The 20,013-nt window shown below is 40.5% G+C and overlaps 1 protein-coding gene across 4 annotated transcripts in view; it reads left to right on the top strand.

Moving 5' to 3' along the window:
• ACVR1 (activin A receptor type 1) overlaps positions 1 to 20,013 on the top strand; it is a 125,122-nt gene that overhangs the window by 64,777 nt on the left and 40,332 nt on the right. For all 4 annotated transcript variants that reach the window (XM_045558946.1, XM_045558947.1, XM_045558948.1 and 1 more), the window contains 2 exons: positions 1,195 to 1,268; positions 19,110 to 19,373. In XM_045558946.1, coding sequence (XP_045414902.1) covers positions 1,202 to 1,268; positions 19,110 to 19,373 — 331 coding nt within the window. In that variant the 5' untranslated portion in view covers positions 1,195 to 1,201. The remainder of the gene's footprint in view (positions 1 to 1,194; positions 1,269 to 19,109; positions 19,374 to 20,013) is intronic.

Genomic DNA, 20,013 nt, shown 5'->3' on the forward strand with positions numbered 1-20,013 from the left:
ACAGTAAAAGGGGCTTGCTCAAATTTCATATACTTTTAAAGATACGAAAGGAAGGTATATAAAAATCCCCCTACTTCATTCCCCACCTTGCTGTTACAGGAGGGATAGACTGAAATATAATTGTGGAAAAAAGGAGAAATAAGTTGAAATGAGGGGTAGTAAGATGTAATGGGGAGGTGGGGGGTAAAGAGTCAGACTACCAACCAAAAATTTTGATTTTTAAGAAGAAAGGTCAGAAGATTAACACTCCAAACAAGTTAGATAGCAGCAGGCTTTTGCTCTTTGTTTTAAAGCTATAAGAGAAAGATAACACACAAACTTATTCTGTTAAAGGACTTTACCCCTTTATTTTACCATCTAGAAAATTGCAACTAACCAAACTTCCATCATATTCTTGATATTTTGTGGGAATTATTCAAATGGAAGAGTTCTTTATTATAGTCCTTTAACCCCCAAAATTGAGCTTCTACCAATGTAGTTTGTAGGCCAATATAGGCTTGAAATTTATATCAAGTATCTTCTTTTGTCTAGGTGATAGTTTCATGTATTACAGATTTACATGATTTCTTATTTTAAAAGTTTTCCTGTCTTAGTTGTGTCTATCCACTCTTAAATTTGAGGTTAATGTAGAAATGCATGGCTTTGCCATAGATGAGGTATAAGGTTTTTTGTATTATTTTTTTCTTGTTCTTTTTTTTGTTTTGGGGCTATATGAGGATGTAGGTTCTTCCACTTCCAACCCTTTTAAAGAAGAACCAAGGCTCAAACATAGTAATTTGGCTTGAATTATTCAATCACTTGATCTTTAACGTTATGTTAGAATAATCTATTCATGCTTCTCAGGGTTTTTAATTTAATGCGAATTTTGTATTCAATAGGGTAAAATAAAATTCAAACCCAAAATCTTTTGGGAATGCCTAGACTGAAAGTTTTTCATTTCCTTATTGATTTCTTCCTAAGAGTAGATTCTGAGAAAGTAGCCTTAGAGTGGCTACCCGTCGGAGGTAATATGTTTAGATTTATGTAAAGGATACATGTTACATGCGATAGATAAGACACAAGGCAATATATGGGCAGGGGAGGATTTGTATGAAGGGCCTTGAATGGCAGTTTGAAGGTGGTGTGCTTACTTTAATTTGTCATCCTGCAGTTCGATTTTTTGTTCTGCTTACATCTCTTCTTTTTCCTCCACAGTTATACAATGGTAGATGGAGTAATGATTCTTCCTGTGCTAGTGATGATTGCTTTCCCTTCCCCGAGTATGGAAGGTAAGTGACTCACAGATGTTTGGGTTAGGATAATTATACTGTATTGTTCAGCTTACTGTAAACTAGTTCTTAAACCTATCAGATTGAACACATACTTTTCATAATAAATATTGGGTAATGCCCTTTGACTATTTTAAAATGAAATTCTTCTATATACTTTATCTTAATTTTTACATGTACATAATTTTAGAAAATTCAATATAATTTCCTACCTGAAATAAATATAAAGGAGAAATAAAGATAATATTCTATAATTAACAATGAAACAATATGTATTAATAAATGTGATACATTCTAGTATAGTCAGGCAGGAGTACACTAAAAGATGTAATGAAGTGGTACACGTTTGCACCTGTATAGGTAATACTCTGACATCTTCAAAAACAGATTGGTACTGGTGGCTTAATTGTCACCATTGGTCTTACTTTCAGTGATTGAATTTTCTGAATTGGTGAACAAATTTTAGTAGAATCCCAAGAAAACAGAACCATTGGGCCTGGATTTATATAGTTATATTTTTGGAAAATTTAGTATACATTAAGACAGTATATGAATACTCTGTGTTTTTATGTATGACAGACCTAGATACTAGTTTCAGTTAATTATTGTTCATACAAATGGATGCTCAGTGGGACAGTCACAACTTGTGGGGGCACAGGCTATGTCTTAGCCTATTTGGGCTGCTGTAACAAAAATACCATAAACTAGGTGGCTCATAAACAACAGACATTCATTTCTCACAGTTCTGGAGGCTGGGAAGTCCAAGTTCAAGGTGCTGGCAGATTTAGTGTCTCCTGATGGCATGTTCCTCATAGACAACACCTTCTCTGTGTTCTTTAAAGGTGGAAGGGGCTAGCTAGCTCTCTTGAGTCTGTTTCATAAGGGCACTAAACCCAATCATGAGGGTTTTTCCTTCATGACCTAATCACCTCCTAATGGCCATACCTCCTAATACCATCACCTTGGATGTTAGGATATCAACATGAATTTGGGTGGTGACATAAACATCAGACCATAGCAGGCTCATTCTTAGTTTTGTGGTACCACCTGGCATTTTAGGGCCTTTTGCATCTCTGGCCCTTGCTTACTCACTTTCACTACCCACCCAACCCCTACACCCCCCATTTCTAAAAACTTGCTTATGGATGATACTGCACTGTTGAAAAACACAAAACAGAAAATCAAAGGGGAAGTTAATAAAAATTACTCATAATTCCCTGAACTTACATGCAGGGAAAGTGCTTTTGACATGTTGGTATATATTTTTCTAGATATATAAAACATAAACAAAACCTATCCTATCATGCAATGAGCAGTGCAGACTATTTTACAAGGGTTCCTCCTTGAAGAGCAGTGCTTATAATGTGAAGCTCAGCCTTTCTGTGATCAGATGTAACAGTAAGACTAATGCCCCATGACAGGCTCTTTGGGGTATAGTGGTTCACTTTGTATAACTGATGTTTCCAAGGACGCATATAATTTGACAAGTTAGTATAGCCAACACTACGGAAAAATCAGTGCTTAAAATACTAGAAATCTATTTAGTTATCTATAAGGTTTATGATATTTGATCTCTTCCCGCCTCCTTTCCATATTTATTGACATATATTATACATCTCCATTTTCTTATATGGTAGCCACTAGTCACATATAGCACTCGAAATGTGGCTGATATGAGTTGAAATATTCTGTAAGTGTAAAGTACAAATTGGATTTTGAAGACAATTTTGGGAAAATGTTAATTTTACCTCTTTCTCTTTACTACTATGAAAAAGTTTAGCATTAGGTGGCACACATTTTGTTTTTATTGGACAGTGCTGTTATAGACCAATTTAGATATCTAGAGTCTAGATTCTGCTCTAAGCAATGTTGTTAAAGATATTCCAATAATATGGCAATTGTGTCAATTAGTGCCAAGAAGGTGTGGAAAAAAGATCCTGAGTGGCAATGTTGAAGGAATTAATAAGAGGAAATAGGCTTATATTAAAGCTGGGAAGATTTGATGAGTTAACAGTGGTTTTCAATTGGGGCTGATTTAACCTCTCAGGAGACACTTGATAATTTCTGGAGCCATTTATAACAGACAAGTTTCTAGGATTTTTCTCCTCTTTTAAATTGCTAAGCGATATGATTAAAAATCTAAAGAATGTTGAGGACTAAAGTCCAAATTTGTACCCTCCCCTACGTACCATATAAGTTCTGTGTGGTATTAAGCAGTTCCTTTGGGTTTCTGTTGATATCGTGGGTGGACCTGTGGTGTAGGCAAGATAGAAGAAAAAAAAAGAATGGAAGAGAAATAGAGGTAGAAATGTAGTGTGAAGAGAGAAGGAGAGGTGGGAAAGAATGGGGAGAAGAGAGAGGGCAAAAAGGCATTTATGGAACAATGGTAACAAACATGCCATTGGTTATTTTCTTCTGCTTTCAGCTCTTAATCTGTCCAAGAATCCAGCAAATGATCTCTTAATGCTGCAGTGAAACCATGTCATGAAACCAGTTAGTTTGGGCTAAAATGGAAATGAATTGCCACTAAAGTTTTGCTATTTGATATATCACTACACTAGGGTATTTACAAGTATGGAAGAGAGCACATCATCCTTTAGTTGCAATTGCTATTTAAAAAAAGTAGAATATCCAGTGAGTGCTACAACCTAGAATGCTCTAATCATAATAGCAGTTGCCCTAGGGCTGTGTTCCCTCCATGACTGAACTCCCTGTTTTTTTTTAAAAAAAAATATATATATACATATTATATATATATGTGTGTGTATATGTGTGTGTGTGTATATATATATATATAAACACATTCTATGGAAGGTATCTGGTTTTTATATATTTACTAGGCATTTAAAAAAAAACACTGAAAAACTTTGTTTCTAATATTTTCAACATTAGACACTCTAATATACTCAACATTAGTTATAAAGCAAATGTTAGGTACCAATACTTAACCAAAACAGGGGAATAGTGAGTCAGATAATGAAAATTTTTGTAATAGCACCAAATTTTAGAAGAAATAGACCCATATTTGATGTTTACAGAGCAGCTAGGGCATCTTATTAGTCGTCCGTCAGTGAAGGTAGATCACATTCTTAGGGCATAAATAAGAGTCTTAGAGATTTTGTTCTAATATATTTTGTTTGGTACCGTACTCTTCTTAGTCCATTACAAAAACAAACAATTTTTACCCCTTTGTCTCCAAAATGTCTCTTAAAGAGTGATAACACTTCAAATAATAGGTTCAAAACAGTGATTTTGGTAGAGTTTGAGTGTACTTGAGAACACTTCTCAAGTTCTATGGAGCCCTAAATGCCCTTGGCAAAAAAAAGATTTTTTTTGCCAAATAAGTTTAGAAAATACTGCCTACTATAACTACCTGTTTGATGATTATAGGTAATATTTAATGGGTGCGTATATGTGCCAGGTGTCTGGCTAACTGCTTTTATGCATTATTTCACACAATCTTCACAATTACCCTAATGAGACAGGTTTTCATGGTACTTTTGGATTGGTTAAAGCTCTTGCTTAAGGTTACTCAGCAAACAAAAGGCATGATATAGTGTTTAAGAGCTTCAGTCATTATCAATCCTCTTCAAAATCTTTCATTTTTTTTTTTTTGGTGCCCTAAATTAGCTATATCCACATTCATGTAATGTCTGGTGCATGCTAGAATCCAGCTTAATCCAGTCTATTTGAGAGGATGAGAAGAGAGCTTGTAATAGCAAATGATGAGGCCCCTTCATTCAGGTTTGTGTTTCTTAACTTCTCTTGTCTCTCCTACCAGTAATAATTTTTCATGTTCATTATATATACAGCTCTAGCTGCAGGAAGAATTTTATTTGCTCTCACAGAGAAGAGCACTTAAGTCCTAATTACCTGTATATCCTTCCCTTTCCTTCCCATTAATAAGACTAATCATCCTCTAATACCACTATTATGCCACCGGGACGAAGGCAGAACCTCCATGTTTGGTTTTTCTTTTGTCACTGTACACATTTGCAGGTGAAGACTATGACACAAATGCTTAAAATGGAATATCGCTTCTTTGGAAATACTTCAAAGCCAAGACAACCCACGTTTTATTAAATTTGCAAGCTACAGTTAGCTTTTATTATAGTAAGGAAGGCTGGACTTAATGCAGAGTTTTGTTGCAAGAGATTTTGGCCTGTTCTGGAGAAGATTGGTAGGCACTAAATTATTTTCCGACTTGACTTGATTTTAGTATTTCCAAAGCTATCACCACTCAGACTTTCCAGCCCAATTACCCAGTGAGGGAAGGAAGGGGTAACTTCAATGGACTTTTTGTTAGGGTCCACAAAGGTGCCCCTCTTTGCCATTGGGGGTAGGAATAGAATAAGCCTTTCTTTGAATTTCTCATTATTAATGATTCAGGAAGTTCTTCAAGGGGTGAATGAATGTAATGGAAATGTCTTAGTATTAAATTTGTTGTTCTCATTTCTCGTTACTGTAACTTATCCGTTTTGTTCAGAATAAAATCTTTTTCTTTGACATATCATCAAATGAGAGACTTTTTCAGGGAGAGAGATGAGAGATTCTGAGCTATTTGCCACTGCTAGGACCTAGAATGTAAATATCTGATGAAACTGTAGACTTTTAAGATATCGCTTCTTTATTGTCAAATTTTCTTATGTAACAAGATGATCATATATTAGTTGATGCAAGGTGAGCTATGGCAAAGCTTCGTATTAGCCTTTCCTTCCTGGGCAATGTTTGTTTCAGCCGTGGGTAGTTAAACTGGAGCCACATACATTTTTTTTTTTTTAAGTGGATGGTATAAGAGGTGTGGGTAGCAGTAGGGTGTGGGAGGACTCTAAAAATTCAGTCAAATAAAGTCAAATATTGAACAGATGGAAAAACAAGTTCAATAGCCAAGCTCATGAAATGATTTCCTTGTGGTCAACAGTGAGTGTGCAGTACAGAAGCTTCTAAGCTTTCTCTTTTATAGAGACAGGTCTCAAGAAGGAAAGGATGAATGCCTTCTCCTCTTTATGGAAAAATGAGTAAAGGAAGAGGTTCGTAGGAATGTCATATATGCAACTTTCACTCTCGAAAAAGAAAATGCAAGGGAAAATAAAACACACTTACAAACTAATTTGCAGCACTCAAAACACTGCAAACTGTCCTTAGGAACTTCCCTCTGCAGCCCAGGATGACCTCAGGCAAGCTTCCACAGATAATGATTATTCCTAATAGCCATAGTGACTCAGAACTCATGTCATTTGAAGAGAGTGTAAGACACGGGTGGGGTGGCTTTTAAACTTTTGACTGTGACTCATATAAGAAACATTTTAGAGTAGGACCCAGTGTGTACATAGGGCCCACACACAACTGAAACGAAAATTTCATGAAACAATAATTACTCTATGTTTGATATGCTCCTATTTCTTCTCTTTTTTATTCTATTCAGTTTTATTTCATTTGAAAAGACAGAAAGAAACCTTGTCTTAAACCACTGAATTGATTTCACTACCCGCTAACCCATAGTTTAAAAAAAAGACAGCACCCGTCTGCTCCCAAGAGTTCATTGCCCAGAAGTTCCTGCTGCCCTCAGGTGAAAGCTCTGACAACTGACCTTAGGTCATCTGGTATCTTCTCCAACAAAGCTGGCCTAGAACCTTTTATTTTTTCACCACTTCATGTAGCCTGACCATCCTCTTTCTCCAAGCTGGTGATTTGGCAGAAGAGGGAAGTTTGCATTTGCACCTTCTCAGCCTTGGTACTAACACTGGAACAGCTGCTACCTGACTCTCATCAGCTGAATCTAACCCCTGCAAACGGGTGTCTGCTCAAGCCACGGCTAATGGGGCATCTAATTCTTCGTTATGGGTTAGAATAGAACACGGACTTTCCTGAGGATGTGTGTATTTGGGAGCTGTGGGAAGGAGAGAGGAAACAAGAGGAAGAAGGAGACATTCCTCTTGGGGAGGTGCTGGTGACATTCACCTTTAAAAAAAATCCTCTGCCTGTATTTTGCATTCATATGGTGATTTTGGGGGCGTAGAGATGGTTTCTTTAATTTTTTTTTACTGCATTTGTTTTGCCTTCTGAATTCTGGTATCTACACCAAGACAGTTTCAACTGAAAAAAAAGAAACACATCCAGAAAACCAGAGAGATTCATTCAGGAAAGTTATGAAGAATAGATGGAAAAAATATCCACAATCCAGTTCAGGATTTGACTCCTGTGATTGATATATATATGTCAATACATATATTTATACATATATATGTATAAAAAGTACTGCAGAATGCCCCGTAGAGTTCCAGTCATGACTTCTGTTTATCTTTAACTTCATGTTCTACTTCATATGCCTCACAATTTTAGTTTTGCAAAGGGTTAGGATAGTTTTTGACAGTCAAACGGTGTTGGTTAAAGTCAAAGAATATCTTCTGAAGGGAAGGCTTATGGCCATGCATTGGAATTAAGCCATTCTCAGGAGAGAGACAAAGCCAAAACACCATCGTTATCCATCTTTTCTACTGTGTCTCTGTATGTATGTTACTTCACCTCTCTGTGCTTGTTGCCGCGGGGTATGATAGAGACAGTAAAAGCACACGGCTTGCATGGGTGCTGTGGGACTCCAGGCAGTGTGTTGGGAATATAGTGAGCACTAGAGCATGAGAGGCCAGAACTTGGTGGTGTTCGTTGTATTATCCCTAGTGTTCAAGACGCTGCCTAGTATGCAGTCAGTCGCAATAAATATTTGACAAATGAATAAATAATGTTAGCTACAATAATAATTATTGTAACATAAAAAAGATAATATTATGAGAGATAGAAGGACTGATCTGGGCTGAGGAGGTAATGAGAGCATATACATCCTTGCAAAGAATTTATTCTGAGTTTGGGAAAAGAGAATCGGTTGTAAAGCGATCTGATATTTTCTCAATGGATAAATTACCATGTGCACCTGTTGGCAGCACTGGTGGGCACGGGTGATGTAAACACCGGTAAGAAGTGGTTCCTGCGGTCCAGGAGTCACAGTCCAGTTGAATAAAGCACAGGTTTGTCATAGAGTGTAAGGGGAGTGGACAGGAAATGCCTTCATCCCATGCGGGGCTGGGATTGGAGATGGCGGTCAGGGAAGTAGAGCTCTGAAGGATGAACAGGCATTAGACCAACCAAGGAAGGGTGGAGCCCAGAGAAATGAGACCACAGGGACATCAAGTCATGAGGGGATTAGGATGGAAAGCAGAGTCCTACAAGCATGGCAGAAGCAGACCCTAGCGACTAGAGTGTTTGTCTTAGATCTCGAAGACAATTCGTGTGTTCTGAAAGGGTAGTGTGGTGAAGTAGACCATAGAGTGTTGCAAATAAACAGATGTGACAAACTAGTCCTCCTGCAGTTTGGGGGCAGACGAACCCACCTGCTGCATTTTCAAAGGCACCCCAGCTGTAGCAACTAAATGGTGACAAACAAAACAAAACCTTAGTCCAAAAAGTAGAACTTTATTACAGGCAGCTCACAAATAATAACAACAGTGGCAGGCAACAACAATCTAATAATAATTCCACTGCTGGTTTTATTATGAAAACAGAAGCCTGAGCTGCTGACTTTTCTAGCAACTTTTGCAAGACATTTAAATCCCTCTAGCTGGCCCTTTGTTCCTGTGTTGCCATGGAGTGTCAATAAGCCCAGCTCAGAATAACCCGGGCAGTGAAATGAGAGGGACAGCTCACTCACTGGCATGCTGACTGGCCAGGTTACACTGTTTTCATTGCTCCCGTCTTGGGAGGAGCACCGGGCAGCTGGTGGCTCTGGCAGTTGTGAAAGGTGTATGTCTCTTGGCTGCCTAGAGTTTGAAATGGAACCAAAACTTGCCTGCCTACAGAGCATGTGCAGCTCCTGATTGAGCTGATAGCAGCTGAAAATAGCCCACTGAGCACCTGTCCCTTGTACACCAGCCCTTGGCCAGCTGCCATGTTAGGACAATGTGGGCTCACTTGGTGGACAGGTGAGGTGCTGAGCAGATTTTAATGGTTCTTAGGAAGATCTTGGGAACTTTGGCCCTACTTAAAAGGAAGAAAAAAAGCAGCAGGCTTGTGAGGCGTTCCTCTTGGCACTTGTGTGGTTAGTGGGTGGCCACATTGGCTATGTATGTACAGTATGTGCCTGAAGACTCCATATAGTTCTCCTTGTTCAGCCAAACAGTGGTCCAATGGACTAAGCAGCATAAGTTTTCTCTTGGAGAGAAAGGCTTTCCTAAAAAACTCCTGGATGGTAGCCACCCACAGTTTATGCTGCCTCAGCTTGAGTTAAACTGTTTTGTTTCATTTTATACCTGCTCTTTAGTCCCCAGCGATTGTCAGTAGGTCACTTCTACAAGGTGTCTCTTTGCTAAGTTATTTCTCAGTAGTCCAAGTGTGAGCACATGTAGAATCACAGAATAGAATCAGCGTGTTAGGAGCTGTCTGTTCCCCTTTGGGACTCCTTCCGTTTCCTTCTGGGCTTTCGTCTCTGCAGCAGGCTTGCCATTGTGGGACAGGCTTGGCGCGCCAGTGTGGATGGGAGCAGGCTCTGGAAGGAAATACTTCTGAAATGACTGGTGGTATTAAAGCTACTATTTAAAAGTGACCCTTCGTAGATACTTGGGTTATCTTTAGGCCGGCAGTGATCTGCGGCTACAGGAGCCAAAGGGAATCTGCAGAAACTCTTGCCTGTTGCTCTCGCCTGGGTTTGTGTTTAGATATTCTTGCTCTCCAGCCAGTGGCCTCGTGACACATCTCAGATTTATCTGGCTTTCTTCTGCCAAGGTCCAGGATTATTGTGGACGCTGGGAATGGTTTGCCATGGCACTGAGATTGAGGAGAAGGGATGGTGTGTTTGAAAAGCCAGTTCTGGTTCATAGCACTCAAAAGAGATGCTTTCTGTTTCTACCTGGAGTGTAGACACCTGGAGCTTTTCTGTGAGCTCAGGGGTAAAAAAAACAAAAAATGGTAAGCTCAAAATGACCCAACGCAACCATCTCATGGTGACTGCAGGATCTTTATTCTATAACTAATAAGCCAATCTTCTTCAATGTGCTGAATTTGGGAATTAATGAGGTCTTTTGGACCATTTAATTAGACTAATGGGAGAAAGAAGATATGCAAAGCCAAGATCAAGTTATAAAGGCTGGCATACAGATGCACCGGGCATGGGAGTGAAGACGTGGTATTCCTTTCTTCATTGACCTGTTGTGGAATTCCGGCCCTGGTAGGGCCTCAGGAAATGAATTGGGAAACTGGGGAATAGGGAAGTTGCAATATCTGGAGGCTTAGACTCTGGCCCAATTTTTTACCCTTTTATTTTTAAATCTCTTTGGCTTCACCTTGGATGGAAATAAAGTACAGTAGTCCTTGTTATCTGCAGGGGATGTGTTCCAAGACCCACAGTGGGTGGCTGAAACCTCAGATGGTACGGAACCCTGTATATACTGTGTGTTTTCCTATATATACGTATCTATGATAAAATTTAATTTATAAATTAGGCACAGTAAGAGATTCACAACAATGGCTAGTAATAAAATGGAACAATTATAACACTATGCTGGCATCACTACTCGTGTGCTTTGGGGCCATCATTAAGTAAAATGAAGGTGACTTGAACACAAGCACTGCAATATAGTTGATCTGCTAACCGAGCCGGCTACTCAGTGACTAATCGGCCGGTAGCCACTGCAGTGGGCAAATGCTGGACAGAGGGATGATTCATGTCCTGGGCTGGATGGAGCTGGACGATGTGAGATTTCATCACATTACTCAGAACAATACACAATTTAAAACTTATGAATTGTTTATTTCTAGAATTTTTCATTTAATATTTTTGGACTGTGGTTGAACGAGGGTAACTGAAACCTTGGAAAGTGAAACCAGGGATGGGAGTAGGGGGTGGCTGCTGTAGTCTAGAATCCCCACTGTGCTTTTCTCTAGGGTAGGATAGGGCGTGAAGCTAGGGAAGGGGAAGTTAACTAATTCAGGACATTTTCACCTTCAGCTTTGGGTGCCACAATGCCTAGAGGCCGCATTCCAAGACTGTTGTTAAACAAATTGGAGTCCTGCCCGATTTTTGAAGTGTTTGTCTGTGTGGTTTGAAATCTTCCATGAAGGGTGTAGGGGTGTGGTGGAGGCTTGCTGACTGCAGCCAGAGCCAAGACTGGCAGCCACGGAGGAGGCCTGGTCCCTGACTCCCGCAGAGAGCAGTAGAGTAGGGTGCAGGAAGAGAAATCGAGGTGGAAAGCCAGGCACTGAAGCCACCTGCTGGTTTCTTCTCCACTGTTCTGTCCCATCTAGAGCCCGTTGTCTGAGGTTTTCTGTAAAACCAAAATTGCCAGATAGAGCCCAGGTAGAAACCCCTGGAATGCCGTGCACTCCCTGGTTAGCCCAAGGAGGTGGGAAAACAAGCAAAAGTGAGTCAGCAAAATCAACACTTCTCCCTGTACTGGGAACAGAGCTTCCAGCCTGAGACGTTCAGTAGATGGAACCATGTTCCTGGCTCTTTTCTAAGGCTAAACAAGGAATGACTTCTGAAATGTTTACAGTTCACTAGGATGAGCTTTTTTTCCCTCTTCCTTCAGGCTCTGGTACTCTCTGTTACTCTTCCTGTAATTGGAGCTTCGCTTAGACATGGGCATTGGCACATACGGGGAGGAGAGTATTTTCTGGTTTCTAAAAGTATTCCGCAATGGGCAATTCCCGTGTAATTGTTTGTTTGTCTGAGGCAGAAATTCAAGAAGTTTGAAGACAAAATGAAGAAAGGGGTCATTATTTCCTCCCATATTAAGGAGTCGCTTTACAGACATGTTGTATTTGTTAAAGCCGAGTCTTTGCTACCTTCAGAGAATCATAAAAAGCATGGAAAAGACAAACCAATACTGTCTTAGGTCATTACCGCACAACGTTCTTTAATTTGTTAGTCACTTGAACACAGGCTGAGTTTTTGGCTTTGAAATAGAAGGTGTGGCTGCTGCAATAGGCTTAATTTACAGGGATTATTTCAGAGACAAGGAGTCAGCCCAGACACAAAATAAACAGATGGCACTTTTTTTTTTCTCAGCTTCAGCAGTTCAAATGCAGGATGACTTAGGAATCCTTATCACCTTCAGCAAAGCAAGAAGGGGAAAATGATGTAATTTACTCTTCCCCGCTCCCTGCTGAAAGTGCCATTATTTCACTGGTGGGGAAAAATGGCAGCAAAGACCAGGGGCAACTATTACTCTGCTAAGCAGCCAAGTGCGGCACAGACCCCTCTAAACAGACTGGAGTGGAAGGTACTTGGTGTGTTTTGCTGATCCTGATCCCCATGGCATCCTAGTAGCCCCAAGTCCTCAAATCAGCCATCCGTAGAAGGACCACCCACAGAAGCCCAGCTGTTCTATTAGTGTATTAAATAGTCCCTTATTTAGGGAGTCTTGTATTTTACCTGTTTCTTCTAACAAACCAAAAAGCAAACAGAAAATCGACCACACCACAAAAAGTTACTAATTTTCTCCCTTTGTGAGCCCGAGTAGGTGAACAGATGTGATGATATAGTGAGCTCCTCTAGGAAGAAATGGTTTGCACAGACATGCCGGCTTGGTGACTAAGCCTTGCCTTAAGATCTATGCTGACATTTAAAGACTTTATGGGCTCAGTCTGCTCTAAAAACCAGCATCAGGTCTCTTCCCACCTCTAAATCCTTTCTGTGAAGAGAAAATTCATTCTGCAGCAAATATTTATCAGGCTTGTACTTCTGCCAAGTACTGAGGCAGTTGCAGAGTATATAATGGATGGTGAATACAAGTAAATACAGTTCTCACCCTCAGGGTGCTTATAGTCTGTTAGTAAAGGGTTGGGCATTCAGCAGCCATACAGACATAAGTTCAGGAGTATCCATAGGGAGTTCGTACTCTAAATTTCGGTGTGTGAACAAAGGCCTCTCTGAGGAAGTAACATATAAAGTGAGATCTACATGGTAGAGTGGCCCTAGCTGGGTGAATGGGGTGTTTGTGAGGAGGGAGATAAGTATTCAATCTGGAGAGAATTCTTCACTTTATTGACCTGAGATCCCAAAGCAGGAAGAAGGGGCCTTCCAAGAACTTTCAAGAACTAAAGAGAAGGCTGAAAAGCATGCAGGGATCAGATCAACCAGGATTTGTGGTCCAGGTTAACAACTGTGGTCTGCATTTTTGAGAGCAATGGAAGCCTAAGAGAATCCGGCTTGTGCACCAGAATGAATGGTGATGCCATTTGCTGAGTCAGGGAACACTGGAGGAGGAACAGATCTGGTGTTAAACTCTTAGAAATTTTTGTTGCTTTTGTTATTCTAATATATATATGCAATCTCATCTGAACGCCTCTATTCTCTCTTATAACTCCTGGAATACATTTTCTTCTTGGCTTTACAACCTTACTAAGTATCAATCCTTCTGATAAGACAAAATAAATAAAAATATGATTTGTGCTCCCTGAATGAGTGTTTTATAATGAGACAGCATTTGGGCGCTTGATGTGTTTTATCCCCGAGTATATAGCCCGCCTTCTTGCCAGAGGATCAGATGCCCTTCACCAGGCATTCCGGATGGACCTTTGTGTTTCTGCCTTAGAAGCAGGCTTGCTGGCAGGGATACCTAGCATTGCAAAATCCTTCCTTAAGCCTTTGTTTAATGCCAGAGATCTCAAATGCTTTCAGATTCTGGAGAGATGCCAAACTGCGCTCCCGGATTAGGAGCCGACGGAAGGACTCCCATAATCTATAAACCTAATATAAGCTGCCATTTCAAATGAATGAATCGTTCAGACTGTTGGAAGGAATCCAGGGATGTTTGAGTTCCTTTTTTAGCCTATACAAATACTGAGCTATTGGACTTTTATAATTATAGTCTAATTATTGCATTATCATTTATGCTACTTTGAGGTGAGCCTGTAACAAATTCAGTCTGTTCCTTTTGCTGACCCGTAGGGTGGATCATAGCTACAGACTGGTTTACTTGTAGCATTTTCTTACTTGTCTTTTGTGTTAAAAACCTTAGTGGGAAATGTGGGGTTTTGTGCACCATTTAGAATGATACTCAGTTTAAATGCCTTAAAGCACGATAGGGGCGCATGACTGGGCAGGTGGGGATGGAGAAGTCTGTCGTGTTGTGCCTCGCTAGATTACTAGATTCCCACTTCAACGTAAATGTGAATACTTTTACTATGAAGTACAAGATTATCCCAAACTTTGGACAATTTTAAAAAGTCCACGATGCTCTTTGCTCTGCCTCTTTCTCTGCCAGCCTTGCGTTAGACTCAGAGTAGGTGTGTCCAGATGGTGAGCTGAGTATTGCCCAGAAGAAGAAAGATCTTTTTAAAGATTTGGCCGTGGTGAACTCCTGGGATTCCCAGCCTGTGCCTCTGGTGTGCGGAGCCAGCCCCGGATCCTCCCTGGCGGCGTCGGTCTCTTCCAGGCTGTCTCCATTTGTGGTCAGAACTCCCTGCTGTTCCCAGCCAGCCCCGGCTGCAAGTGTTTTCACACGGCCCCGGTTCTGGTGATACAAAGGGCACACGGTGCCAGCCATAACACTGAGTAATGCCAGGAGGTGCCTTCTAGAACAAACAATGTGGGTGAGCTCCGCAGAGAGGGAATACCTCTGGCTTGACATTTAAATTACTGAATTATTCAAATGAATGTCAATTAGGTGGAGTAGACTTGCTGCCTTCTGCCAGGGCACTTCCTGGTTATTTGCACAGGCAAGTATAAAATACTTCACATCAGACGTGGTGCTTCCTGTCTGTACTGTTGAAAATTAGTCACAGAACGTGATTTTTTGTTCCTTGGTGTTCCTTGATGTGTACTGTATTTCTATCACAGTCTGAGCGATCAAGGGTCCACACACCCTTACCTGTGACCCTTAAAGGGGCTTTGTGATCATTCTGGAATCCTACCTCCCACTCCACACCTATCCCAAATTAAATATCACAGGCCTACACAGGTTAGGCTTATTCCTAAATATGACAAGACTAATAAAGTGAGTCATGGGCATTTTGAAGCCTGCTGTGGTTTTTAGAATTGTGGATATTAAGATCTGAGAATGTTACTACCTTGCTTTTAACCTTCTCTGTTAATTTAGTAATCCTGGCTCAGAAAATCCTTTTGGTATCTCTTCAAATTCCTCTATTCTGTCCAATGAAATGGCATTTAACTAATAGATGTGTATATGCATGTGTGTGCACGTGCAGTCATTCTCACATTCTTATGAATTTAGGGTCTTCATTTATTAATATATTTGAGTGTATATGAAAAATAAATACACAAAGGGCTCTGCTAATTAGTTATATGGGAAAATATAAGTTAAGAAGACTAAATGTTAGGTGAGGAGCAAAATAAGAAAAAGAAGTTGGTGAAGGTTTTGTACTTTCCCATTAGCTAACTGTTGGACTCAGCTCACGGTTCCTCCATATCAGATGTTGAGTTAATTATTATGTATCATTAACAACTGTCTTTCTTTGCCTTTTTTCTTTTTCCTGATTGGGGGGGGTAGGATATGAAAACCCTGGTTTTAGACAACTTACTGAAAAGAAGCAACAACTTAAAGGAGTTAACCCCTGGTTGTTTATATGCAACTATAGGAAATATATAAGGGATTCAAGGAGCATATTTAATAAACAAATGAATTCCTTACACTTAGTTCATGACCCCACAGGATTAAGATCTACACCACTTTACAACTATGTTCACTGTAGAGTTGGGTAGAGTGAGTTGAATTTTACTAAAGATGGTATTTACTTGAGACTGCTCACTTCTGGCAAAATTCTTTAGGTTTTAGTCCAAACATCTGTTGGACCGTGCACATCCTATCAAAAACTGGAGACCTTGGAAAGGCAGTGTCCCTTCTTGCACCTGTGGACTTAGCATTTAGTTTGGGCTGGAAATTTAAAAACAGAGTTCATTTCGGGAGCACATTAGAGAAATTTTTTTGTCGTTGTTATTTTAGCTTTAAAATACTTGACATTTTTCATTAGAACCAGAAAGTGTCACTGATTCTTTGGGTCCCTGGACTGTCTGTTTCTATAGGATCAGTCATGAGTGAGCCCTGTCTAGTCCGGAGTTACATGTTGCTGTTGTTCCCTAGTGGACCATAGGTGCAGCGAGTTGAGTAAATCATACTCCTCAGTCCATTGTCAGTCCGTGAACAGCTACTCTCCTATTTTATTTTCATTTTGCCCCTTTATCCCAACACTGACCCCTCATCCCCAACACAGGGTCAATAGGCACATACTCTTCACTATGTTAGGTATATATCCTTGGATATCTACACTCTTTTAAAAATATTCAGGGCTTTGAAATATATGCTTATGTTTAAAATTTACACAAATTGCATTATTTTACAGTTTTTGAACATGCAGTCTTTTCAGTTCCCTGCTGTATGTCACAGATGAATCAGTCTGATGCCATTAACTCTCCCCCTCACCCCACCCATCTATTTCCCTCCAGAGAATCATCACCTGTTGGCAGCATAGTTGGCAGCCCTCAGCCCCGCGTTGTGCCATTCGAGAGTGGCAAGCATGTCTAGACTCCCTAGAAATATTATCTTTCAACTCTCTTTTGGCAAGTGTAAACTTTTTGCTGGATTATGTCAACAGATATATATGTTTCTCATCCTCATAGCAAATAGATGGGGGCTGGCATTTCTTTTGGATTTCTCTAGGCAGGGAAAATAAAGGCTATCTCTTCACTCATTACAATTTTTGCTCATTAAAGATGTCTGAGGGCGCTTGATTCCCAGGGGTGAGACTGGTGACATACATAGACTGTCAGTGGCTATTTTGGATTTTCTGCTTTCAGGCATGTCTTTGCTCTTGGATGAGCCCCTTGTGGTTTTCAAAAGAACTAGCAAGTCAATTATAAATAGAAGGCTTGTGTCTGTGTGTCTGCGTGCACTTACTCTGTGGGACGAGGCACCCACATTACAGTGGGCAGTGAACTATTTTTCCACTTCTTTGAAGAGGGAAGAAGAAAGATGAAGAACGCATTTCTCTTTTTGAGATAACCTACATCTCTACGCACACCCACACAAATCTGTGTAAATGAGCTTGACATTTTCAAAGACCTTACCTTAAGGTCTTTCTCTGGAAAGCGCAGCCACCGACCTGTTATTTTAAGAAAGAGGCAGTTATCTCGCAGACACACTACTGAGGGTTCAAGGATTAGGAGGCAGCCTCGATGTGCCCTTCGGAGGGAGCTCTGAGAGCTGAATTTCCTTATGTGAACAGTGCTTCCGTGAAAACGGCCTTGACTAACTCATCAGTGGCCTCCAGCACCCGGCTGTTTACATTCTATCTTCACTTTCCTCACCCACTAGAGGAAACTGTTGGGACCAGCAAGTCTGAACTATTCATGCCAACAAGGGAGGGAAAAAGAATGATATGAAAAATGAAACTGTAAATAAGTGTTTTCAGAAAGAGACAATTAAGAGGTGTGACTAGGTGTGCTTCCCTGATGATATGTTTCTCTGTCTTTCCATCACATCTTGGGCTCACCAGGTGTGGGCTCTTCCTTTGGTCCAACCTGTTAACTTATTCTGCAAACCTTGTTCTGTTCCCTTTGTCTCCTTTGCCCTCATCTCAATATTTAGTGCCAGTTTTTTTCCTGCTAGTTGAAAATTCTTAAGTAGCTATTAATTTCCATTATAATCAATGTAAAAACTTCAGTGTTGCTACTATTAAAAAGTTGGTGTAGGCATCGAGCTGTAAATATTGATAATATGGATTTGTAATTGTAGGCTATGCATCCTTGCATATTCTTATTATATACAACAAGTTGAGCATCTGAAATCAATGCTCCAGAATCCAAAACTTTTTGAGAGCTGACATCATACTCAAAGGAGATGCTCATTGGAGTATTTTCGGATTTCAGATTTTTGGATTTGGGCTGCTCAACTTGTATAAATGCAAATATTCCAAACTCCTCCCTCAAAAAAAATTTCCAAAATCTGAAACATTTCTGTTACCAAGTATTTCAGATAAGGGATACGCAGCTTGTAGTATATTTCCTAAACAGTCACTTAACTGCATGTATGTCAGCATTCCTTGTTTTACTAGTTGATGGACATTTGTACTAAGCTAGTAGGAACTAGTAACAACAGCTACCAGATATTTAGGAGCCAATTTGTGTGTAAAATAAAGGCGTTGAATATTATGTTCCAGTAAAACATTTTACTTTGATGCAAGAATTGGGATATGAGTGGGTGTGGTGGCTCATGTCTGTAATCCCAGCACTTTGTGAGGCTGAGGCAGGAGGATTGCTTGAGGTCAGGAGTTTGAGACCAGCCTGGGCAACATAGCAAGATTCCATCTCTACAAAAAAATAAAAAGAATTAGGTAGACATGGTGGCATACACCTGTAGTCCCAGCTACTCTGGAGGCTGAGTTGGGAGGATTGCTTGAGCCCCAAAGTTTGAGGTTATGGCAAGCTGTGATCATGCCACTGCACTCTAGTCTGGGTGACAGAGTGTGACCTTATCTCCAAATAAATAATTTAAAAACAGAATTGGGATATGAGTGTGAGCCCATTGAGCTGAAGGTAACATGAAAACCGTAGTGCAAGAAGCTCATTTTCAGAAGTCTGTGGACAGATGATAATCAGTCTTTGGTCTGGTATGATCCAGAAGAGTGCATAACTTATAAAAATGCATTCTTATATTGAGAGGTGATTATTATTATTTGGTGGTTGGTCAAGTGACAAGGTCACAGAATGTGGACATCATGGCCAGTGGTGATGCTTAGCTTGACTTTCTGTTCGGTGAAGGTGTTTGCAAGTGGTCGTTCCCCCAGTGGGGGCAAAACCTGTACAGTGATGTTTTTTCCTTCCTCTCTCCTTTGCAGATGAGAAGCCCAAGGTCAGCCCCAAACTTTACATGTGTGTGTGCGAAGGCCTCTCCTGCGGCAGCGAGGAGCACTGTGAAGGCCAGCAGTGCTTCTCCTCGCTGAGCATCAACGATGGCATCCAGGTCTACCAGAAAGGCTGCTTCCAGGTCTATGAGCAGGGGAAGATGACCTGCAAGACCCCGCCGTCCCCTGGCCAAGCCGTGGAGTGCTGCCAAGGGGACTGGTGTAACAAGAACATCACAGCCCAGCTGCCCACTAAAGGTTCCCATGGACTTTTCTATTTCTCGATCAAGGAGTTTTGTTAGTATGGTCCTGAGTTTGCATATTGTCCTGAGGCTAAAGATCTAAGTAGCCATAAGGCTTCCCTCTTATTCTTTGAACCAGAGGTGATGGGCAACCAGAAAGGTAGCTCTTAGCTCTAGGTGAGGAAGAGAGAGGCATGGCCTTTGGGCATCTAAAAGGAGGATGGGCATTTTGGGGGATGTGGGCAAGGTGACATCTGTCTTGGGGGTGCGTTGGCTGATCAATTCTCTTTTGGTCACTGCAAACAGGTAAACAGCTCTCGATACCCTGCTTTATGAGGAAGGAGACAGGAAGGCTTACTAACCTCTTCTCCCATATCTGACGCCCAGTGACCCATCACTGAAACTTGATACAGGATGAGGCTTCCCATGAACCCTGTAGTTTATGTGGAACCTTCTCTCTACTGTATTCAATATGGATTCCATATCCTATGGAAATCAATCTTTCTCTGAAACTATTTCCTTATAAAATGAAATCTCAAAAGTCTCTGCAAATACTGATGTAGACTCACCCCAAGCCAAATTTAGTTTCTTTATGTAGTACATTTTTAATAGGTATAATCATTTAATTTTGTACTCCCAAAAGAAGAAACAACCCT

This window comes from Lemur catta, chromosome 8, assembly GCF_020740605.2.
Source record: "Lemur catta isolate mLemCat1 chromosome 8, mLemCat1.pri, whole genome shotgun sequence".
Classification (NCBI taxonomy): domain Eukaryota; kingdom Metazoa; phylum Chordata; class Mammalia; order Primates; family Lemuridae; genus Lemur; species Lemur catta.